Source organism: Zootermopsis nevadensis, unplaced genomic scaffold (genome assembly GCF_977971745.1).
Source record: "Zootermopsis nevadensis isolate Lab colony 2312 unplaced genomic scaffold, Znev_1.0 Znev_ptg000021l, whole genome shotgun sequence".
Classification (NCBI taxonomy): Eukaryota; Metazoa; Arthropoda; class Insecta; order Blattodea; family Termopsidae; genus Zootermopsis; species Zootermopsis nevadensis.
This window is the reverse complement of record NW_028259153.1, coordinates 11,578,118-11,604,436: the sequence shown is the minus strand read 5'-3', so window position 1 is coordinate 11,604,436 and position 26,319 is coordinate 11,578,118. Positions and strand designations below refer to the sequence as shown.

General features: G+C 36.7%; 1 protein-coding gene across 4 annotated transcripts in view; it reads right to left on the bottom strand.

The window, feature by feature from the left end:
* Window positions 1-350: 350 nt before the first annotated feature.
* The window catches only part of loaf (low-density lipoprotein receptor domain containing lost and found), a 195,988-nt gene continuing 170,019 nt past the window's right edge, over window positions 351-26,319 (bottom strand). For 3 of the 4 annotated variants that reach the window (XM_022058510.2, XM_022058507.2, XM_022058511.2), the window contains exons 4-8: window positions 17,540-17,659; window positions 16,971-17,159; window positions 15,897-16,059; window positions 10,848-10,887; window positions 351-6,912 (exon numbers count right to left, since the gene is read on the bottom strand). In XM_022058510.2, coding sequence (XP_021914202.1) covers window positions 10,848-10,887; window positions 15,897-16,059; window positions 16,971-17,159; window positions 17,540-17,659 — 512 coding nt within the window. In that variant the 3' untranslated portion in view covers window positions 351-6,912. Of the gene's footprint in view, window positions 6,913-10,847; window positions 10,888-15,896; window positions 16,068-16,970; window positions 17,160-17,539; window positions 17,660-26,319 lie in introns of all 4 variants that reach the window. The other variant, XR_015536271.1, reaches the window with a different exon arrangement.

Genomic DNA, 26,319 nt, shown 5'->3' with positions numbered 1-26,319 from the left:
TGGTAGAAATAGGTCCTTTGTCATGGTTGTTGCATAACAATAATAGACTAGGACACTTTTAAATTTCGAGAAAAATGGAAAAGAGACAGAGAACAAAGAAACATAAACTTAAGGGAAATAACGTTAATTCTACTCAAAAGATTGTTATCATTCGTGAAATATAAGAAATATGCGAGACGATGAAATAAAACTAATTAGGTTTATCTTGTGCTATATTTAAATAAATTTCGGAGTTAATGAATACAATCCACATTTGTCGGCGAGTAGGTTGATTCTGTATGAAATCACAAATTATTTATCAGGAATGGAAAGATAACAACAGCATTAAATGAGGAAATAAATAACAAGGCTTGTTATTTTTCGAAACTTTTTACTAAAGAAACATGTTTTATATTATCCATAACGAACACACACGGACAATATTTTTATCATAGCTCAAATATATTTTAGGAACGAGATGCAACTTTTTGTTCTAATTTCATGCGTTTCATTCTTTCATAATGACTTTCGTGTGCTTTATTCAGTGACAAAATTTTCCACTGTGTTGTACCACCATAATGTCGAAACCGTATTGCCATGCAGAATGCGTAGTGAAAGGTTCCGTAACTTTTAAACTGTGTGTGTTGTTGGCATCTTTAGAAGAATGGCTTTAATGGTTAGACCCTTTGGGCCAACCGATATTATATTAACTGTAGAAATCAAAGTACGAAAGTAGGATTATTTTACGCATAGTACTTATTCCTCTTAATGAAGCAGAGTCCGCAATGAGGTTATAATCGCTTTGGTGGATTTCGAGGGTGAACTGTGACCTGCTTCAAACCTGGCTATCTTGCTATTGCTGTTTTACGTAAATTTCTGCTATAATAAAGAATGAATTTTCACGGTAGGTACGAGTTTCGTGCAATTTCTTTTTAAACGTTTGAACATTACTAACAGGCGGGAATAGTAAGTTATTTATTAAACCATTACAAATCGAAAGAAATCGAACTTAATGAGTTTCCTTATGTTCGTTCCACGAAGCGTGTTTTTACTGTCCATAAACTCTGAAACATGAGTACACCTCAGACCATCTACATAAAAACATATTACATTAACACCTACTAATGGAAAAAGCCCGTTAGCATTCAGCGGGAAACAATTTATTTGAAATTTTCACCTTTTACAGCCTTTATTACTTTCCTTTATCCCCTTCGTACCTTTATTGCCTTCAGAAGTACTTCTAAAAGCTTCCTAATGATAGCTTGTGCAAAAAAAAACATCCTGCCATCTAACGTTATTACTGAAAAAATGAACATGCATAAAAACACAGTCAGTCATAAAGCATGTATTATTACGTACACAGGTTTTAAGTTTATGTTTTTACTGGGCATGCACGGTTAATTATATAGTTAAGCCTTCACGTTCTGCTACAAGATATAGTTAAAGTACATGGTCGTATGAGTGAAGTTCACAGTTCAGCCACAAAACTACAGAAATTATCAACACTGTTTAACCTGAATGGCTACTAATATGTGAAAACTCAGATATCTACTGTAACAAACTTTGTACTTTTAGAAGAAATTTATTAAGTTGTGAGCTAAGGTCCAGGATATAATTCTTATTCCCTAGGGCAATACCACATGCATTCTACTGGCACTCGTAAATTACATAAACACAGACTTCCAAAATTACGAGAGTAAAAACTCGATCATCGATTTACAAATCTCGACTCTCTTTATGACAGGCTAAAACACAGTTTTACATCTCGTTCCTGTCCTTACAGAATTTGAGCTACAGCCCTCTCCTCTACATATCTTGCGCAGGGGATCGAACTGGCCATGAGCGGGATGGAAAGGGTGGGAAAACGTCATACCGGTGCACTGCAGGGTTGAAAATAGTCAAACACTGTCGCCTTGGTACATCTGGTATGAATTTGTGTTTTAGTGATATGCATGTGAGTGATATGGGTAATAAGGGATGTAGTCAGCGTTCTATAACCACAGTTACAACGTGAACACAAACATTTCACGTCTTTCCAACAAAAATGTGTTTCTTTTAACTATATCCCTTAAAATATTCCTTTTTTACATCCCAGTGATAAAATCTATGTGGGCATAAAGCGCTAGTACAATAGTGTATAAAGCTATAGCCATACGTGACCTACTCTGACCATCAGATTTCTGTAATATTAACATTCAAGTATCAAAGGTAGCCATGTATGGATTTATTCGAGTGGATATGTGCATAAGCAGTAATCAAAATGTAAAACTTACTTGGATATTCAACATTTTCTTTCGTTTTACAGAAATCTGCATTAAGAATTTAAGAAATGGAAAGGTATAATTATTTTCTTTACGTTTCTTAGAAAAAGCAACAGTGCAATATTTTTAAACGTGGGAAAAGTTGGCTTAATTTTTTCTTTGCACACAGTAAAAAACAGTACGAAATCATCTACGCGAAATTCTCTTGTGTATTTCACACGCAAAACATTTCGTCAGAAATTATAGTTAGACCACAATACAACTTTGGCGCTAGATTTCGCACGATTCCAAGACCTCCGCTTATTAATCTGTATAGCTGTTGAAAACCAGTATTTATATGTCATAAACGGAGAATGGTATCGTGGAAATAATATTAGGCTATTTCTTTTCTTGTATCCATAGCACACTGCCTCGATCCGGACTTCGGAACAGCAACTAATACAGTGTTGCCACCTTGGTACAGCGTTACCGTGGATTCAGAATGAATATGGACAACATTTTAAGATTATTATTACGCAAATACTTAAAAATCAGATCCTACCCAAAAGAAATAACAATGATTCTCCATTAAAAAATCAGTCAATTAGTGGTGTTTAAAGGAAATAATTATTTTTTATTCTGGGAATCGTATTAAATCCATAAATACACTTTGATGGCTTAATGAAGAGTTACTGAACGTCAGATAATCATATATAATTACTGCTTTCCCTTAAATGTTTAAAGACAATTCCTTCAATCATGCGCTTTAGTTCCTAACGTGTATATTTTATGCTCATTTTGTATGCAATGTACCATTTTATCTGAAATGTGCTTTCAATATTTGAACAAATGAGACCTCTCTCTTTCTCTCTCTCTCTTAGCTACGCTGCTGGTTTTATTTCCATTAATAATTTTAATGAGACGATTATTACAGAACAGACCTGCCCTATCAGCCAAGTACATCATCACTTTTTTTAAGCGAACTTTCTACAGATAAAATTACATCGGAATCAAAATGCGATATTCGGATTTTCCATTTTAAAATTATTTATTTCTAAATTGCAAATTTTTGCATTTCCGCTCAAAGAAATTATACGACCTAACAAATTTTAAGTTAGTTCTTTCGTACAGAATACTCAGCCTTGGTTATGAGTCAAATACAAAATTTTCAGCTTCTGTACTCTAATTTCCTACTCACTTATTTTAAAATTACGGAAAATGGGCTAATGAAGCAATGACAGCAATATCCGAAGCCGATAAACGATCTTTACCATGGCTTTGAGTATTGACTGCCCCGTGACCTTAAAAAACGGTGGTCAGCAAGCGCTTGCTGAGGCTGACCCGCATTACAAGGGTGTCAGAGAAATTGCAGAAGAGACACGGCGTTGAGATCCAATTCACCCGGCTGCTGCTGTGTAACTGAGGAGCTGTTGAAATACGTCAAGAGTCAGATTCTTAAAGAGACCTAAACATTCGTGAAGACTGATGTATAATTTTGTAATTGTTCTTTCGTAATGAAAAATATTTCAGATAAACATAATTTTGGATATAGCATCGTTAAATTTCCTATAAGGTTTAGAATAATTTCAAACAGAAGATTCTTTCAAGTGTATTATGAATTCAAATATCTGGTTCAAATTGTGGATCCTTATATATGAAATAGTTTTTAATAATTAAACTATAACCCTGCTTTAGAAATATTAGGTCTCGTAGCTCATATTGGTCAGGCTTCGTAAAGACGATATTTTTAAGTGCTTAATACAGAATGTTCCAGAAGTCATGAGGTAAACAGTCAGTGTGCTATAGATCTGTAGAAATGTTACGAACACACCACACTCTCACACAGAACCACAGACAGTCACAGCTAAACGAAACACTACCAAGAGTTTCTCTGTGTGTTACCATCATTAAAGTGTCAAAAATAAAGTCTCTATGACGTAATAATTTGAAGACAGGACAGGCTATGGAGAACATTCAACTCACTCACACTTTCTCCATCGGCAACTGCTATTTTGTTCCAATGTGACCATCAATTGTCGATAAAATACGCAAATAAATTTGACCAATACGTAATAATAAATTTATATCGGTATCTGGAATGGTCCGATCTAAATTGGTATCGATACAGTATTATACTTTCAGCTTCCTTATTTAAAACGCCTGTGAACAAACGCGTCAAGTAAGATTTTAAAATAAATTTAAATTCTAAAATTACTATTGTTTTACACAAGTTAGTATCATTACTAAGCAGGTTATTCTTTAGTGTTTGTATTTCAAGATTTTACTAACATTTTGCAAAATATATTAATAAATGCTGATGAAACAGTGATAATGTATGTGGTTGCTTAAATAATGTTGTTGGGTGAACTACTGGATTCAACTGTTACTTCTCAATTGATGACAAGACCGTCAAAAGCGTAGAGAATTACGTAAATGCTGCTGCGCAGTCTATAATACGAGGAACTGACTGTTTTCTCACTTTCCAAAATCTTGTTCCTAGGTTTAAAAAATAATGCATGAAGAAATACGAAATTAACAAGCCAAGAAGATTTCTATTATCATAAACTCAAGTTCGCTATTTTTCGGTATCTTGTTATAAAAACATTTGGAGGTGTTCCAGACTGATTACGTAACAGATTTCTTCGAGGGTTTCATGCTTTTAATCAAATCCTCCATGCGAATGATGACATAATCCCCTATCCAATATTCCCGATTTAAAATTTGTAACTACAAGTAACATTCGTATTCCAGAGCGTTAACTTCACTCTCGTAGAATAGAATCGATATGTTCGTACTGTGGACAACAAATTACAAAATTCCTAGTTTCGATGAAGCACGGAGTAACTCCGCTGCGACATCCGACGGCGAGTTTCCATTTGGGATTTTGTGTGTAACTTCAGCTAAAAAGTGCAAGACACGAACATGTACTTTATAAGGAAAATATTTATGGTTACTGAGGTAAAATTACGGCATGATATAATTTGTTTTACTTCAAAATTAATTTTGCTTCAAAGTTATCGCATCAATCAGACGTCAGGTCCAATTGCTGTAGATTTCTTCATTATTTAGAAATATATTAAGACAACATTTTAAAGTTATGGTATATTGTAAAATTTATTTTTCAGAATTTATAACTTCCTGAAACCATATAATATATACAACATATTTTAATGTTTTAATTCGCAAAATGTATTGGTCAAATTGTGTAACGTAGTTTTTACAAAAGCTGTCCTTATCAACAACGTCTCTCTTCACGTTATAAGAAGCAACAGACGTTGTCGAATGTCATACGAACTAACAGAAAGACAAGACACTGAAATCATACCTTAGAATAACATTGTCTTACAATTAGTAGCCACCCTATCTAAAAGAATCCTTTGAGTTACCAAGCGGTCAAATCAGTCCTTTCTTTCCACAAAGAACCATTCATAAAACTCTTTGCTATTCTTGAGGCTATTGTCTGAAACCATCCTCTGCTCTAGGTGGCAGGCAGTATATGGCTGATGACGATAATGTTTGCATTATTAATTAATAAATATAATAATTCTTTTATATATGCATCTTTGTTATGTTTAAACGAAAACAAATCTCTAAAATGTTATATTCCAAAAAGCTAACTCGTGATGATGATACAGTAGTATTAGTTGGTTAACAATATTAGTATACAAATATTTTCCTAGTTTCAAATTTCCTCGTTTAAACGCAGGATCATTTTCAAGTACCTTTTCATTGTTACAGAGTCTACTTTCAAAATTGGCAAACTCGAGCGGATCATCATATGTTCGGCAATGTGATATTTTATATATGAGAACTGTCCTCATGAAACGTAGGTTAAAGAACAGGGATTTATGTATTTCCCCCCCTTTATTTCAGAAACACAGATCGGTAAAGTCTGGTCTATAACTTTGCGTCTCACAGACTTTGGCATTTATTGTTTTTTGTCCAGCACAGATGAGAAGCGATATTATAGTTATTTTTGCTGCGCGCCGTTTCATGAATGCAAGGAGCGAGAAAGAAACTTTGATAAGTAACGCAAAACAGGTCAATCGCTGTAAGTCTGAACGTGGCCTTCAGCTTTCCGCAGACTGCGACATCGCGAGAGAACGTCATTTTCAACTTATACACACTCAAGGCCATGTGTTTTCTTACAGCTTTATAGCTTCTTTGACACTTCATCAACTTTCTACAGTTCATATCATATAGAACATATAATAAAATAACAAAAAGATGTATTTATTATTCGGAATTCTTACTCTTTGGTTCTTCCTGCTGCTCATATTTGGCATCTATTGTGATATTCAACAGGCACTTCTCAGCAAGTAGTTAAAACATATTCATTTTATTGTTTTCCTTCCACTCTAGAAGGCGGCGTCAATTCTTTATTTCTGCTCAAACTTTTCTTTTGTATGCCATGGTTTACTTTCTTATCTCTCTCCCCTCCGTCATTAACTTCCATGCTTACCTTCAAGACAAATTATTCTTGGATCACTGTCGTTTTGTTTTCAAACTTGATGGTAGGGTTCTTTATTACACAAAGGATACAACCATGTAATAATTTTTCTCCCTCGTAGCTTTATTTGCTGGCAGAAGAAATATCTAAGCAACTATCCGAGATTAGTTGCGGCGCCGGCCGGTAGAGGGTACTGCTACCGACTCGGACTTCACCCTGCAAGGCATTGGACCAGGTCAACCTCTGAAAAGAAGAATAAATTAATTCGCTTTACTCATCACCGAAACATCCTCAAATCATTTTATTTTCGTTTGATCATAAAACAGACTGGCACAGCAAAGTTTCTTGTGCTGATTAATAACTTGGAATGACATTCTAGATCTGGTACAGTTTTAAAACAAATATTTATCCTAATAACAGACACTTCTTGGAAAATAGGGTTCGACAGTCCCCAAATACTCATTCGAATAACAACATTGAATCTAAGCCACCATAAATAATCGTCTTTATCTTAGCCAAAAGATTTGTTTGCAGTGCCTCAATGTGCGGTACCTATAGAACAGAAGGCCTATACACTCTTGCCACCACTGCCACGTAAAATTTCCCTAACAGAATTCTGTCAACGCATTAGTACACAATACTTCATTAAATTTATACCTGATAAACAAAATATCTTCTCTCGTCCTATTACTTTAATATCATCCTCACACCTACATTTAGGTTTCCCAAGATCTATCTACTGTTGTGGTTTCCCGACTAATACTGTGTAAAATTTAAGAGAACATCTGCTATCTGTTTTGTTCAATATTTCACTTCAGTGCAATCGATCCATACTTCAGCTGTGAACGATTTTTAACTAAAATATAAATTCCTCCACATGCCGAATTGACGCCCTCTACATAACTATAATAAGTAACGAAGTAACCTACTCATCTTCCACTAAGTTACATAAATCTTGTTCTGGGTATATTATAACCCAACAATCAGTAAGGTCGTAACATGCCTGTTATTTAAGAATTCAGTTCCTACCTCAGAGAAAACACAATATTTTTCCAATTAAATACGACAATCTGTTAATACTATTTGAAGAATTATTTGGTTTGTATTCTGATAATCATAGGGACCATAAATTCAAAATACAGTTTTTAATGGCTGTTAAAACAGATGGTACATATAGTTACCACTGGGCTTTCTTATATCATGAATAGTCGCCGACTAAATTAAATATTTTAAGTGCATAATTAATACTAATAACAAAAATAAATCTGCTATATAAATTTGTTAAGCATTGCGTGAACCCGTTTACAACAGTAAATCAGCAGTAGCAGCTTCAATAAACGGGCACGAAGCTTCCATAAAACGTCCTCATTTGTTATCCGACGACGTGTCAGCGTGTAAGGAAGGGCCTGTGGCCTCCTGTCTTGCAAATCTGGGAACCCCTGATTTAAATCTTGGCAAAGGAAAACGAACAGCTTGAGGTTATTCGTAGTTACACGTGCCGCCAGTACTACTGACATCCCTACAGCTACTTTTGGCTTTTACCCCTCTCGACTTGCCATTTATGTTCATTCTCACATCTCATTTGCTGCTTCATGGCTTCTAAATTTGATAGAGGGTCGTTAAATGAACTGCAGAGCATTCATGCTACAAAACACTTAATGGGAATGTCGGCTAAAATTGTACGAAATCGCTCACATCCCATCTCACTGAATCACATCTTTCCTTGGTCACGCATTCTGTATCGCGTTCAAGTTTTGGCTTAGAAACCTTAGGTTTAAAATGCGTTTTGTTAATGGGATATCGATATCAATCGCTTCTGAAGCAGGTACTTAGCTTTCTGTTTTACCATCCTATATTACTATACGATTAGCGACAGTCACGCCATAAACTGCCGAATGCATTCTCTGATTTCAATGTTCAAGAGTGATGGTATCAAACTTCTAGATAATTAGTCCTAAACTTGCTGTTCACTTTCATTTTTAACATTCAACATTCCATTATTAATTCCCATAAAATTAAATGCAGTCCACTTTCCCTCAGCACAAACACGAATTCTTACCATAATTGAACAATCTGTCCAAAATACCTAGACGCTGTTAGTTTAAGGGCCGGCGAGATACTGACCATGATAATGTATTATCACAGCCACATTATAGTACAAGAAGTGAACCTCGAACATTGTTCCGAAACCTCTAACAATCCGAGGCGCACACACCTCAAAGTTTCGCCTCACGAGAAGGGGGTACAAAACTGCACATGGCTATCAACATGCATTTATATATAAATATTTGCCCTGTACGAATTCGGGCATGGGAAAACAAAACACAGCACATGTTGGATAAAACAACTGATGATAAACCAGTGTGTTTACATGTATTAAGAATTCTAAAAGCGAAAGACAATACTTTCACTACAACGAACGATTAGAATTTCTTATGAAAACTGCGACACTCGTGAAACCTTGTGGCGGCACTGATTGCGGGACACTTATCTAGATGTTCCTGTGCAGACTTTCTACATAAGTGGACGTGTATTCGATTCCGATTGAAGAAAGGAGAAATATTTGAACGAGGTGGAACGGAGCATGCATCTGACGCTCTAATTTCCATTTGTTCTTCTGACCCTCCTCTTCGCGGATCAGCATAATCTGTTTCGAAATGCACAAAGGTTTAATCCCTTTGAATACTTTCAGCAGATAAATAATATTCCGTAAGCGAAAATTGTCACAGCTGTGTAGGACGACACTCTATCGCAGGCAACGCTGTTTCAGTATACTCGAGTGTTCATACAGTCAAGTGCCAGCATCGTTAATTACCCTGTCATTAACACAGAGAAAAAGTTCTTCGAACGAAAGAAATCTGACGCTTGTACTACAAAAGATTAACACAGTTCGTCATTGTTCCTGGATTCATTCTTAAGGAAGTAATCAAGTAAACGCACGTCACAATGTGCTAGAAGGTCACGCAGAATGTAAAAGGCAGGCGAAACTACAATACAATTAGCTATATCGTTCCCCAGTAAATCTATTGTTATGCAACCATTGTTACTAGGGTGGTATTTCATCACCTACTGGACAGCTGCCCATAACCCAGACATTTTAATGTGCATATAGCACGTCGTACGAAAGAGACAGATTTACAGTCAATATCACTGTTACCAGGCATAAAACTGACACAAACTGAAATATAAAATAAGCAAACAAACAAACTATTAACACTATAAAAAAGACACTAGTGCTATAGTGTTAATAGTTTGTTTGTTAGCTTATTTTATATTCTAATACACTACACGGTATGCAAAGTTTTAAGACAAACTGAAATAGCCTTATTCAGGGTCCCAAAATACTTTGGAAATTTGTGTTTATATAAGTTATCCTTATATTTTAACGGAAAAGAAATATTTGAACATTTCTGTAAAAATTAGGTATTAAGTAAAACTCAGATCCCGCTTGGGTCCTTCCGCATGAAATTTAATGACAGATTTTATACATATATGCTACGAGTGAATTCAGTATATTCCTTATGTGATTAAAACAAATCCTGGTAGAAGCCAAATCAAGCCTTGTCTTTGACTTCAGAAAATTGAAACGTTCTAAATCAAATATAATGAAAGTAAAGAACGACATGGAAAATGCATTCTGCAAGCCAACACCAGTAGCATAATCAAACAAAATGACGCACAAGAGAAGCAGGAGGAGTTGACTACTGAAAACATGATAAAGAACACGAGTGTTCCGCAAAAGGTACAATATTTCATAGCAAATTTAGCAAACATAGGAATCTGGTCAATGAAGCTAGTTGATTAGCATTTACATTACACTGGCGCCTTGAAACAAATTACGAATTAACGACAAATCCTTGAAAATCTGAAAAAGTGGCTAGGCTATCTCAGCATCAGTTCAGAGAACACCATTTTACCAGTTAAAACTAAACAGTGCAAATTATATATATTTTTAATTTAATATAATTAAGAATTACATTGCTTCCACACCTTAAACTACTCAAAGTCCGTCAAAACCCAGGTTACACTCTGGGTTTTACAAGTCGTAAGAGTCTCTTGTATTAACATGTCGAGTAAAAACCATAAATACATAGAAAACGTTCCACCAGCAAAAACGTTTCATGCACCAGCATGACACATCGTCTATCAACAGAATATAAAGTGGATAATGCACTTACCTACACGAACCATTCGTCCTTTTGACCGGAGGAAATGTCGCTGTAATAAAACAAACATTTAACTACGTATTATAACCTTTATGGGCTTGTGATTTTATTTTCAGTTTGTACGGGATTTATTGTGCCTTTTGTTCAAAGCGTAATATAGACGCCAATTTTAATTAAACAAAATAACAGTGTGTAGCAACAACAAAGGGGTCACAAAAACTGTATATAAATTATATTTATACATATTCATAGAAACTACAATATATGACAACAAAATGATGCCAGTATATGGACCTAACAGGCAGAAACCAAAGTAAATTTAAAGAAAATCGTGCATCGAGGTGCTCCATAATTTATACCCTCCACCATATATTATCACAGGTATCAAATAAATACTGACAAGATGGCTGAAGCATGTGCCACGCATGAGAAATTTCTACAAAACAGAAGAGATAACTTGGGATACTTAAAGAAATAGCGTGTGAGAAAATGGATTGGATTCATCTGCCTCAAGACAGAGGCCAGTGGCGGGCTCTCTCGTATACATTAATGGTCTTCGTGTTCCACACAAGAAGGCAATTTCTCGAAGTAACTGATCGACATTTTGATTCCGAAAAAGAACTTTTCTCCACAAAGTGTCATAAAATTGTTAATATATAAAGATTATAAAGAACTGAATTTATAGTTTTTCATAGGGCAGAAAATAAACCCATCTATCACGAAAATATGTAAATTCTTGTAAATTGACGTACAGTAGAGGTGAGGAATAAGACTTTGATTTACATCTCTTACCTCTGACAAGACGTAATTAGGTCTGACGAGTTTAAAATCTTAGTACTGGAACCGCGTGGTGTCAGATAATTGGAGAAAGGAATTATATATTCACAACGAAAGCTAATGAAACACAACTTCAATTACAAGTTGCCAACAGAACTCGGAACACGCAATCTGGATGAGGATTAATGCTCTTCATACTTCTGGGCGAACACAAAATATCAGATCGGCGAGAAAGTTTATCAGCTTCTAAATCTGACAGGAGGCTAAACCAGAAGGATAAAATTATGGTTCTGTAATGCTGCTCAAACACGAAATACGTAAAATAAACAGTGCACGAAATACGATGGCTTTGAATGACACTGAATTCTGCAAATTAAAAAAAAAAACAATACATGTGTTCAGATATCATCTGCTTGGGACACATTACTTCATAAATTTTAACCCAATAATGTCAACTCTGCACATATTCCACTGCAAGATCTATAGTTATACAATGAAAAATATATCTTCGTCAAGGACTTTAAGAAGCTTACGCAAAAGTCCGAAACGGTAAGAGATCTACAATTACCCATACAAAACAACATGTAAAACTACGCTTATATAGTTCAATGTTTACAGTAATGGTTAGGATAATAATAATAAATTCAATTATTTGTTTAATGTTCTGCATGAATAACCATATGGCCAATTCCAGATACAACACAGTGTAATTAAATAACTAAGTACAATAATAATACAATTATCATTGCACTTGGGTATTGTGTAAGCGAGACAGAAAGTTTATTAAACTTCCCAATGAAGACGTCGAGATAGACATCTTCTGATAAAGAGAAGACAGCAGTAAGCACTAGGCTGCTACTGATGACGTTACGGATGGAATCACATGCAGAATTCCATCCCACGTGACGCCAAAGCTGCACGAACGTTTCTTGCACAAATGACGGCTAACTGATACTATATAACTTGCATTATTCACGAGATAATTCGAATCTGATTAGTTATCATGCGTCCTCAGTAACAGTTACACCTGGAAATCGACACAAATTTCTATCTCGATAGGGGATAATTTTGATTCTAAAAGAACACTTTTCCTGAATATTTTATGTGTTAGTTTCAAACGTTATATTACAGAATGTCTTACGCTTTCATTTTCTGCTGTAAAATTTTTAATGCATTATTACCCAACGAATAACTTTCTGGAAAAAATTGTGAGAAAACTTTCAAAGGTCAATCAAGTGTTTCTGGCAGTCTTACGGAAATACACGAAACACTAAGAAAACCAACGTGTATGAATAAATAAACAAAAAAAGAGGCAACGAAAAAATATAATATGGAATTGTGTACCACAGGAAATCTTTATAACGTGAACGATCGGAAAAAGGGAGAAAACATCAAATAAACCGCATTAAGAAGACGAAAAATAAGGCACGTTTAACTTACGTCTATATACTTAACTCAATTAAATACATATTTTATGAATAAATTAGATTATTCTAAACTGACAAGTTAACTTAAATGCTGGACAGTAACAACACTGATATCCCTTATTACGCAATGATTTCATGATGGAATATGTCGGGATAAATAAAGGAAATTAACATATGCAACGAACTTTTCTCGGACAGTCAGAAATGTATGTAAGAATCGTATTTCTAACGTTTCAGAGATCTGCTGAGCCTTCACTAAAAGCTACTGCGTTGTCGCCGTGAATACTTCAAATCTCCCATAAAGTATGTTGCATTTGAACGGTTTATTGCAATAAATATTTATTAGACAACACAAGTGATAAGAAACATGAAATTAAATCGGTTGAAGACACGACATTTTTATGTGTTCAACGAAAAAAGTCCGAATCACACTGTAGAGAATATTTGTATTTTAGGAATGATAACTGACATTTGCTATAAATCGAACAGTATAGTTCATGAGGTCCGTAATCGTGAACATTCATTAATGAAGAACATTTCAATTACAAAGCTGTCATGTTCATTTGTAGCTTTACTAATCAAACACGAGTTGGATTGTACCTGTGCTCTTTTATCGAAATTGGCTGCTTCGTTCTCACATTTCCGGGAAAAATATGAATGAAAGTGATTCTGTTTATGAAAAAAACAAAAAACCCCATATCAATCAATTCCCATTTTCAGTCCTTCCTAAAAAGCATATTGATTTAATAGACCCGCTGCTGTAACGCATGAACCACATATACAGTTATGTATTAATCACAGAATGTAAAATTCTGAACGTATTAAGACTTTGATTAAAGTAGTACGCGAGTCAATAAACTTGTACCAGAATACAAGACTCAGCATCCCATCTTCATACCCGAAGCCGTAAAAACCTTAAATCTCATGTAAAATCTCATTTTTAAATCCAGTAACCCGTTAAAGATTCACACCAGGCACCCCCAAATATGATTACACGGAACTACACCAACATAACCGGCATGATATTATTGTTATGTAGCTGTTCTGTGCTGAAAATTTAATTCAACTGGCTTCCTTTAATCATCGATCTGTAACTGTAGAATGGAAAATTAAAATTAACGAATTGCCTGCTAACGCCATGAACGCACTCAACCTTCCTACCGCTAATATTCACAGACCGTGGCATCAGGCAGTAACATTCCGACACTTCGACACTCACATTAGCTACATTTTTGCCCTATAAACTCTATCATCTGTCATTCCAATCGGATTCCTATACAGTCAGAAACAATGACGCTGAAAAGCTTTCACTACACAGTTCGGTTTAACGAATATGCTTAAAGGCTTAAACTGCTTCGAAATCATTTCTATACAGAAACGAATTTATGTTCAAATTGGAAATAGAAACAATAGATTCATATGGATTACTTTTGTTCCCACGTAGCGTAATACCAGTAGAATGAATCAAGCAAACACTATTCTGTGAACAGCTAAATACATCATACCGATGAATAAGAGGTAATTGCTGGATCGAGGGCTGATCACTTGCTTTTTTAAGCCAATTCAGTTTCAGATCACTTTGTGACAAATTACATTCGAAGTACTCAGTTCTGTTACTACGTACATGTGTGTTTATCTCAAATGTTCTTTGTTTGAAATCGAAATTAGCGACATTTGTCCTCGCTGATTCCACAGCCTCTTACAGACCTGTGTCATTTTTCGTTTAAAATTAAATTTATGTTTCTTAATGCCTTCTTTGCAATTCTGTATATATCATCGTTTTATTGTTTTACTGTCAAACATTCACCAACGTTGAACAAATGTTGAAATACTTGTGTCTGCTGAGCTCAATTACGATCTACGTTTCGGGTACTTGAAGAAATTTTATAATTTGGAATGGAACTGCACGAAAATGAATCAATGCGACCAAAATTAAATTCGTGCAACAATACTAAGTGTGGACCATTAATGCCACAATTAAGACATCCGTTTAGTAGAGGCGAAATTTCCAGCTGGGCACACAAAGACTCCCCATTAGGTGACGTCAAACAGCAGAGATATTATTAGAATCTCTGGTACATGATGGCGTCTATCCTACGAAATTTCCCCTTAGTTATTGAAGATGGATTCGGGGACAGAACTGCTAAACAGACCTTAAGAATATCATAAAAATCTCTTCCAATTCCTTATTCAAGGGAACAGAAAATTACAATTCGTCACTTTGTTCATCTGTCAAACAATCCAGTGTCTGGGATGTTGAGCTGACAAGCCCGGTATAAAAAACAGACGTTTCGGAGGTGCTTCTCCTCATCATCACCACCATAAAGGCGATAAGTGTTTGTGGCTAATATTCAAACAATTACGGTAACAATGTTAATGATTACGAAAATGTTTAAAATGATGATGATGATAATGGTGATTGCGATGTAAACAACAATAATAATAATAACAACAATGGACTCAACTTCCGTGAATACTTGCCATCACAATACAATTAATCTCCACATTTCCTACCTAAAAACTTACTGATTAAATTACACAAAGCTATAATTTAACGTGTTGTTTCGTATGGGTGTGAAAATTCATCTCTCTCACTAGGAGTAAAAAGACTGAGAGTGTTTGAGGTCATGGTGCTGAGGGGAATATTTAGACCTCAGAGACAGGAAGTAAAAAGTCATTCAAAAAATAACACAAGGAGCTTCATAATTTGTACTCTTCACCAGAATCAATAAGGATGAGAAACGCAGAGCGCAGATGGAAACGTCGGAAAGAATAAGGCAATTTGGTTTAGTCACATGTCATTGTACGTCGAACTGGAGGGGATGGGGTGTGTGGACCGGACAGGCGGCTAGCTCACCTGTCGGAGCCTGAGCTCCTCACTTTGCCTGGCAGTAGAGGCGGACCCGGGCCGCGCTGTACCCGAGCCGAAGCCCCGCAGGGTGAAGCCAGTTTCCCGACGCAGGCAGCGGCTTCACCACGGTGCAGCTGGTCAGCGTCCCGGCGCCGTTGAACCCGTACATCTGTTGCACTGTAACCCGTCAGTCTCACGCACTTAACACAGCAGCCGAAACGGCCCAAACACAGTGCATTCCATTTCCCACATCATCTGTATCTCAATGTTGCTCCAGTCATATATCGGCCCCGAGAATTTCAATCACTTTTTCTTTGGCTTCACCCTTTAAAGCCGAACCTCGTCTAAACACGATTTAAAAATACAGAATCTACAGCAAAGAAACAAGAAATTTGTCTGTTGCAAAGATTAGTTGATTAATGATGTTTTAAGAAAATAATCCCTGTTTACACTGAATCATACGAAACCCATAAATACAAAAACCAGAGATACTGACTGTTACTCCAAGTAGTATATACAGTTACCATTGTTCTTTAAAGTATTAAATACTTATGCAAGTACCATATAATAAAATTAATTTTTATCAGTCAGCTAGCCCTGCAACTGTCGGTTATTCCAGTCTCCTTCTATTCTTTATTCCCTGTTTAAGCCAACCACAAACACCGTCTTTGTGGTTTCTCCACATATTACTTTGTTGGTGTTCAGTGCAAAAATCTTAATTGCTTTAATTTTCTATATTCAAGTATGCCAATTTTCAAACATACTCAAATCATGGACCTGACTGGAGCATGGTTTAGACCACTGGAACACGTGTCATCAAAGTGCTACGAAAAATCTGACTGGAAAGCGAAGACATACACAGGATTGCAGTCTGTCATTTCATGACATAAAATAACAACCTGTAACGCCAGAAAAGATAATTTATTTGTACTATCGGTTGAAATAATAACAATATGTGTATAGAGAGTAAAAACTCTCCTCAAAATCGCTTTGCTTGCATTAAGTTTCCGCAAATGGAATGCAAAAGTTTGCAGGAAGATTGATTCTGATCAGGGTGTGGCCAATCTGTGTGATACTTACATGGGAAGGAGGCATTTGGCGGCTGCTGTTGGGCTGACTGAAGGTGTGGAGGTCGGGCGTGATGACCGCCACGCCGGCAGAGGCACACTGCTAGCGCCACCGCGCCTGCGCACAGAATCAGGAAGCTGCTCACGATCACCACCACAAAGACGAGGGAGTTCATGCCGAACACTGTGCCCAGCTCGTTCGCTGCAACAAAGTGTACATGGAAGAACAGAATGCAATCACTAAACCAAGCAAGCCTTATCGACTCTCGTCTTACAGACGGATTCGTTCCTTGAACGTCATTTTATACAGCAATTCCTTGAACAAAAACTTCGCCGAGGTTCAAGAATTTGTTGAACAACAGGAATAATAGTTTAAAACGCAACCATGCAACAGTCGCGCCCCAGCCACTTTACACCCGGGTAGCTACTGAGTACAATTTTAAGGAGATTGTCCGGACGCGGAAAGAGAATCATCGCCCCTGCCGAGAATTGAAGCCCGCACTACCAGCACGTAGTCTAGAATCAAAACTGAATAGGAAAGAAACACGCTCGATGATTTGAATGAATGAGGGTTGTACTTACGTGTGCAGACTGCACTGCTCAGCTCGTCTGAGCCGTCCCCACAGTGATTCACCTCGTCACACACGAGGTCCGTGTGTATGCAGAACTCGCGGTCACACCTGAAGTCCTCGCAAGCATGCTCTGAAAGAGCAAGACATGCCAAGTTTAGTCAGCCTCCTCGAGTCTGGACGACAGACAATGGAACTGCGATGCCATTCAAAACCCAATTTAAACAAATGGAAAAATTCTCCTGCTGGTAAGAACATCACAAGTTCTGGGAATAACCCCAGACAATAGCCCATGTCCACAGCTCGATTTGAACCCACGTCTTCAAGCACAGCGGTGCCCAACAAAAACGTTAATTAAACGCTATACACCGCCGAGCCACCAGGATCAGCTCATAATCGAACACTGCCTCCAACTAATATAATGTACAGCGTGTTCCAAAAGTCACGCAACCCGAAGTTTAAAGGTAAATGTTTTTAAGACAGCCATATTCATAATCGCCGCTATAAGAACCTGAAATCTCATTTGACAAATATTCTGTTAATGTGATAAGGATATTTAAATTTGCCTTCCCCAATGGCAACACTGCACTCCTGTCACTTCCAAGAAGTCTGTGATTAGACGTAGTCTCCTCGTATTCGTTGCTCGTCAGTCAATTGTTTGTGTTAAGACGCATCAAGCCATTTTCAACAGTGCAGCACGTTTATTGTTAAACATTATGCTCGAGCGCAGTCGTGTGAAGCAGTTAATAGGCGTTATCGGGTGCACTTTCCTGGCGCTGTTCACACAAATAAGTCAACAACAACTAAACACAATACTGCAAAATTTCTTTGCATACACTGAAACGGATTGTGGGGACACTTCCAACATGTTATAATTATGTAATTATAATCGAAATATTAAATTACGATCTAATACTTATAATAAACACGATATTCAACTTAGGTTTGCGAGACTTTTAGGGCAAGCTGTAATCTATACGTGGACTTCGCTGTCTTCCTGTTTATACTTTACATTACAGAAGGATATACTTGTGAGTTGTGGTCCTCTGCGTTTTGATGCCGTATATGGTGTAGATGACTACTTCGGGAAAAAATCATCGCTTTCGTCTGAAATATTACATTTTCACCACCGTGAAAACCTCACATCTCACAATGGACTCACAGACAGGGTGTACAGTCAGTAGATCAAAATGTCCCTCTCCAATACAAAAATTCAATTCTTACTACAAAAATACGCAATTTGAAGTGAACCAATATACACCACTTTGTTCATATTTAGGTTCTGACGTACTCATCTGGTAATCTAAATACAGGCGTAGATTATGATCTTATGGATTGTGACTCCCTGCAATATTTTGCCTGCATGCATATATATCGTTGGAACAAAATGCCTCCTCATTCCTAGCTAAAAGGCTGAAGTGAGCCCTGAAGATTAAGGCAGGATGTTCCTCCAACATCTTTGACATACGACCAAAATATTCTGCGGTGCAACAACCCAGAAAATCACCATCTACATTCCTACTTGCCATTATTTATTGACACGGCGACAATTTATCTTTGCATAACAACCAGCTTAATTACTTTGAGTTAACTTGAAGACCTCGTGCACAAAACCTACATTCTGAATTTCTTACACAGGTTCGTGATCAACTGGGCTTAGAACACGAATAGCCTCATTATGAGGCAAAAAGAGCCCAATATATTTTGAAAATTTCGAAAATTTAAATCGTCGATCAGAACAGTCAAAAACACTTGAGGGAAGAGACCAGTTGGGAGATCTAGGCGTAGATGGGAGGATAATAAATATATGTGAAGGAGTGGAGTAAATTTATCTGGGCAGCGACCAGTGGCAGGGTCTTGTAATGATGACAATATATCTTCGGTCTCCATAAAAGACGTGTAATTACTTGACTAAAAAACAACTATTCGCTTCTGGAGTTAATTGTCAGAGAGTGAGCTACAAATTCCAAATTGTTATATTCCGAAAATATGACGCATGGCAAGTTAATTTTTCCCTAAAATACATAAAACAAATTTCTCTAGTTTTAAGAGGAAATAAGGGTAGCAACACGAGCTGCTTTATTAAGAAAATGTTTACATGGCTATAAACTGGCTAGTAATGGTAGGCTATTATAAACGATAACGTATTGTCATTAGAAACATAACAAGCAAACGTGTTTAATTAGAACAAGTTAAAACATGACAATTATTTTGAACGTTGTCTATCGTCATAAGTTTTTCCACACACAACGTTTCGGCAAATTGATCAGTTTCCGTCATCAGGGAGAAAGGTTCCTACTCAGTTGAGGCTCGTGGACAAAATTAATTTCGATCCTCTAATGACAAACAAATTCAGTTTCTAAAACGCTGTTTGGAAAATTCATGACGGTGGACAATATCCAAAATAATCGCTATGTATACAACGCACCATCGTCAAAAACATCTAGACGAAGCAAATTAAACGTCACCTTCAGCAGAAAGGGAACATAACCCGTTGCGTGCTTACGTACCCATATTGCCTTGCTAAGTATACAAAATGAAAGGGATAGCTAACATGTGCCTCGCTGCATAATAGCGTATTAAATTTCGTTGTGCAGAATTAGCTTGTAAGCGGCAGTGTTAAATAAACGAGCAGAACTTTAATACACATTAGCACCATTAAAGATTTCTGTTTCTCTTTAATAGCTTCCCTTCCCTTGTAATTATTCCCTAACTGAAAATTACAGGATTTAAAAACAGACAGAGCATTTATCAAGAAAAGATTAATAGTCTTTTTTGTATGCGTGTGTTTACAACAGATTCGCTCTCGTTTTCCTGCCTTCTAAATTTCTGGTTCTACTTTCCAAGCTTAAAAAAGCACGGAAAACAAACACACAACTCTCTTTTAATCGTCTTGTGCCCCCCCCCCCCTTACTTCACAGATATACAGGTTCAGATACAAACTGCTTTGATTTTCCTTCGCACTTCCTTTCTAACCACCCCTCCTCTTCTATAACCGGAGACCCTATCCCAGATCGCACTCTTGGGGGCAACTGACCCCACGTTTCCGTTACATTCCCCCTAGTTGGGCCTGCAGGAAAACAGCTGGAGCAAAGGGCCTGCGGGCAGGTTCTGTTTTAGGGACGAGATGGATCGGGGATTCCCGTGAGACTGATGGGCGCGTCTGGATGGTCACGTTAGTGTAACAATACGCGTCTTTCCCTCCACAACGCGGATAACAAGACAAAAAACATTTTGTTCCAGATACGCTACACCAATCAAAACGTGAGTGACGTTTCTTTCCCTTGGCAGCCTGATTAATCATTGTTTCAGTCTCATCTCTATTAAACTGTGCTACTTGCATGCCTCAGCCGGTGTTGCATGTTTTGATAAGGTCTTCACAGCTCGCAGATCGCGATAAACGAGACAAACCAATTTACAAGGGCTCGCTGCTCAGAGGGGTTCACAAGCTCGGCCCAAATTTACATCAACTCATTCCTTAGAAATTCTGTACTGTACACAAGATGAATAAATCAGCAAGGTCAGGACTCATTTCTTCTTAAATTTTTCCACTTATTCTCCTCATTTTATGAGAATTAAAGGTTCCTGTATCGTAACTTTTGTTTTTCTGTGCCTTCGTATTCAGTATTTTCAACTTGAAGGTTTCTGTCAGCTGGGTTGTTGTGCTGTGTAGTCTGGTAAATGTTTACCGACGTTTCAGAGGTCATACTGCCTCCGTCACCAGGACAGAAATCTTCATACTCACCGCTGTGAAAACCTCAAATCATACATATTTTCAACTTTGTACGAACGTGGTGTTCACTATCCCAAAATCTGTACGTTTTAATTCTCACTCAAAACATTTAGATAGAAATCTCATTAAATTTTAGGGGTTGAGCGTCTCGTTAAATTTTAGGGGTTGAGCGCCACTAACGACACTTTAATACAGGCACTTTAGATAGTACCTCTAAAAACATAACATTTCATTGACAAATTTTTAAAAAATTGAATAACGAAGCCATCCACAAGGATCATGCACTTAAATTTCCGTGTATTGATGATAACTAATTATTTAATTTAGAAAGCCTATTGAGATAAATATATTCTAAATACCTATAAATACGTTATAAAATATAATAATTCATTCACCGTCAATACACAAACTTAAAATGTTGTTAAAATTTACTTAAAATTACATAAAATTACAACATTTTTTAGAATTAGATGTTGATACATTTCACATTTGACGACATGTTTCGGTGTATTACACCATCATCAGGTCAATCAACTTAAAGACTGTTTTAAAAACTGTTGTACATCCTGCTCCGCGTATATTGATACGTTTGATTGTTTTGATTTTCTTCCTTTTAATGCTTGGATGTTTATATCTGTAAAATTAATTTTCGAATCATGATTTTTGGAATTGACATAGGAAATATATTACAAATTTAAAATTTAAAGGGTTATTACCGTAATATAACGTAATACAATTTAGAAGAATCATAATATAGTAGTAGAAGGTAGTAAACATACCGGGTTGTTAGTGATGCGTTGTACGTCCGATATTATGGGGCTGTAGATTGCAACTGAGCTATGTGTGTTGTGTGTGGCTATATATATTGAGTGAAAGTTGTTCAGGTGCGCGGAGCAGGATGTACAACAGTTTTTAAAACAGTTTTTAAGTTGATTGACCTGATGATGGTGTAATACACCGAAACATGTCGTCAAATGTGAAATGTATCAAGATCTAATTCTAAAAAATGTTGTAATTTTATGTAATTTTAAGTAAATTTTAACAACATTTTAAGTTTGTGTATGGACGGTGAATGAATTATTATATTGATTAAACACAAACATGACGCAGTTAAGATATAAATTACGTTATAAAATGTATTCGTATTTATCATAAATTACAATGACGATGCGTAAACAACTGAGGTTACATTTGACAACCCTTGGTAATTGGAAACATTAGGGTACTAGTAGTAATGATAAACATAAATGGATAATAAACGTATAATCCTTGCTGAAAACCTAACTATCGTTGAGCTAGTCAAGAAAATTAATAAATTCCCCGCACTTTATAACACTGGACGCATTTCAAAATTCAGCCCCTGGTTTCTTTACTGAGCTAAGTGAACCCATTTCACTCCCTACTTCCATAAAATCCATTTCAATTCTTTTTCTCACCTGCAGTTTCTTCCATCAAGAATTCCCGACTATAATGCCGCATTAATTTTTCATATCCCCAATACGCGCGAAAGCGTATAGAATGGACTGAGATATATTTCTACTGAATGCAATTATCTCGTGTTTCATGTAAGTTGTAAAATTTGCGCGTCGCGTGAAACATGTCGAGGTGAATTCAGAACTCACTGTAGTGTGGCACCGAGCCCGCTCAACTGCAGGTAAACTGTTTGTCAGTAGGTGCCCGCTGGCGTGTCGCGGACTGGCACTTGCCTGTTGTTGCCAGTGTTAACAGGCGTGCCGGCAGCTGGTAGCGCGTGGAAATTGCTTCTCTCCTCTCTGGACGACCACGCACACCGACTACGTCAATTAACCACGCCACATTGTCTCATTGCCACCCATAGTTGTGTTGGATGGTTTTTCGATTGTTTAACAAAACTGTATTGACTACAGGTGCTATAGTGACATTAACTAATTCCATCGATCAGAAAAACATCCTAGGGAAAGCGATACTTCACATTTCCTACGTTTTATAGAAACCTGAGGTTTAATACTGTCTTTCGCAACGACTTGCTACACATCATATTTAAGATATATTTTAATATTATTCTTCCATTAACACCTAGGCATTGAAATTAGCTTCTGTCCTTCAGGTTTTGAAAATGAACTTTTCATTTATTCCTCATATTCCTGTCAGCATGTTTTATCAGTCTCCCTGATTTGATTACGAATTACGAATACAGGGCCTTTGTGCCTGGCCACTTACTCTACTGGTGTTAAATAATAATTGTTCAATTCAAACTTATTTATTGACATACGTCTGTCTTACCAAACAAATATAAAATATCTCAACCATGAAAACCGTACTTCAGCCTCGTAAGTGAAAGTCAGTCGATATTGATTTTTGTCGAGAGGCAGTGCAGTCTCCGTTATTGAATGTTAGATTTGGAATTTAGCTAAGAATTAATGCCTTCTTAATTTTAATCCTTCGTATGTCGATACTCAAACATATATGTTCATCGGGATAATTAGCAAAATTTATATCCTGCGATACATATTAAACTACTGTGTGCTTCTTACAGAGAAGACAAGAGGACGTTCTCCTTCCAGTGTCGTATGCAAGATGGAGGCAAGAAGAACATTACACCTACGTGATGTACGTAAACGTGTGAATTGCAGAGATGTGGAATTAAACTCCGTGAATAACCTTTCGACAATACACGTCTGCACAAAAGAGACCTGTGTTTCCTATGGTGACAGCCAAATAAACTCAAGATGTACCCGACATACAGAGGTTAGACGTGTCTAAATGTGACGTTTGTGAGCATATATATACACATATATATTTCTACAAGCCGGAACTTTGTAATATCTTGATACATTTTTAAATGAAATTTTGACAAGCGTGCTAACAATTCTTAAGCGTAAGTAGACCTCAAATGAAATTAAACAAACATAGTTGCGGAAGAACATGCATAAGTGACGTGAGCCAAGATTCTTTCGATGTCAACAAGAAGGTAAAACATGTAAAATCTTTCAAGTGTAAAGCTATGGTAGTGATCCAAACAAACGACTGTTCTATATTGTGAGAACATTGAAATATTTGAGTGTTTAATATCCCACAAACGATAAGAGAACTCGCAAGATGCCACAACATAGACGATTTGCATCACGTCCCTGCGCATCACATACAGCGCAGATGCCCCATTAACTTAACCTAACCTAACCTAACTCAACCCAACAGGTGTAAACCGCACGAATTTTCGAAATAGACCATGGATGGTCGGAAATAGCTAAAATTTTGTATGGACGTCGTGCCACAGGTAAGTATTAAAAATTCATACGCGCACAGAACTCACCATACGTAAATAAAAGTGTTACAATTGAATCCAAACACATTCAAGTGACGGAAATTAAGAAAAACAATTAAATATCCAATATGAATTGCAAAGATTAAAAACACTTTCGAAAGGTATGAAACAGTACGTACGCATTGAAAGGAGCGTATAGATGGCACCATGTGTAAAAAGACTTACCGAATTAGACTGCTGATGGCGTGCTGTTGCAGTAAGATAAATCAATATCCCTTCTACATAGCGATTGGCCGAATATCAGGGCAAACAAATACACGAACTCTAGCGGAGAAAACACTAAAACGAAAATTACGTGGTTTCATTTGATTGGATGGACAAGTACATCACCTATCACATACGTGAGATCGCTGTCAGCTCCGGAAGTGAAAGTCGTCCATATTGATTTTTGTCGAGAGGTAGTGCATCCTCCGTGATTCAATGGTAGATTTGGAATTTAGCTAAGAATTATTCCCCTTCTTAATTTCAAGCTTTCGTACGTCGATACTTAAAACATATATGTTCATCGGCATAATTAGTAACATTTATTTCCTGTGATACACATGAAACTACTTCGTTCTTCGTAAAGTGAAGACGAGAGGACGTTCTCCTTCCAGTGACGTATGCAAGATGGAGGCAAGAAGAACATTACACCTACGGTTTGATGTACGTGTACGTGTGAATTGCAGAGATGTGGAATTAAACTCCGTGAATTACCTTTCGACAACACACGTCTGCACAGAAGAGGCGTGATTTTCCTATGATGACAGCTAAGTAAACTCAAGATGTACATGGTTTCAGAGATTGGACGTGTTTAAATCTGACGATTGTGTGCATATGTATACATATATATTTCCGACAAGACGGATCTTTGTAATATCTCGATAAATATTAAAATAAAATTTTGACATGTGTGCTAATAATTCTTAAGCGTAAGTAGAACTCAAATGCAATTAAACAACAATAGCTGCGGAAGAACATGCATAAGTGAAGTGCACCAAGATTTTTTCGATGTCAACAAGAAGGAAAAAAATGTAAAATCTTTCAAGTGTAGAACTATGGTAGTGACCCAAACAAACGACTGTTCCATATTGTGAGAACATTGAAATATTTTATTGTTTAATATCCCGCAATCGATATTAGAACTCATACGATGCCTTACCACGGACAATTTGAATCAAGTCACTGCGCAACAACTTCACCGCAGATGACCCATTAACCTAACCTAACTAAGCCAGAGCAACCGAACATGGGTATTCTGAGTCAGCTGAACATGGCGACCTGCGCACTAATTTTCGAAATAAACCATTCATGGTCGGAAATTGCTGAAATTTTGTATGGACGTCGTGCCACGTGTAAGTAATAAAAATTCATACACTTTCGTGCCACAACACTTGTAATAAGTTCACACGAATGCATCAAAGTCGCGAGGTGGAAGAAACGCGAAATTGGCCACAGTCACCAACATCCACTAAATGATGAAGGAGTTATGTTCTCGAAATATTTTAAAATATAATTTTAACATGTGTATTAATATTTCTTAAGCGTAAGTAGACCACACATGCAATTCAAAGACTACAACTGCGTAAAAACATGGATAAGTGACGTGAGCTTATTGTGTTGCGAGGTCCACAGGTAGGTAACCAATGTAACATTTTTCAAGCGTAAAGGTATGGTAGTGACTCAAAAACAGGATTGTTCTATAATTTGAGAACATTGAAATATTCGAGTTTTAATATCTCACAATCGATAATAGAACTCATACGATGCCGTAACC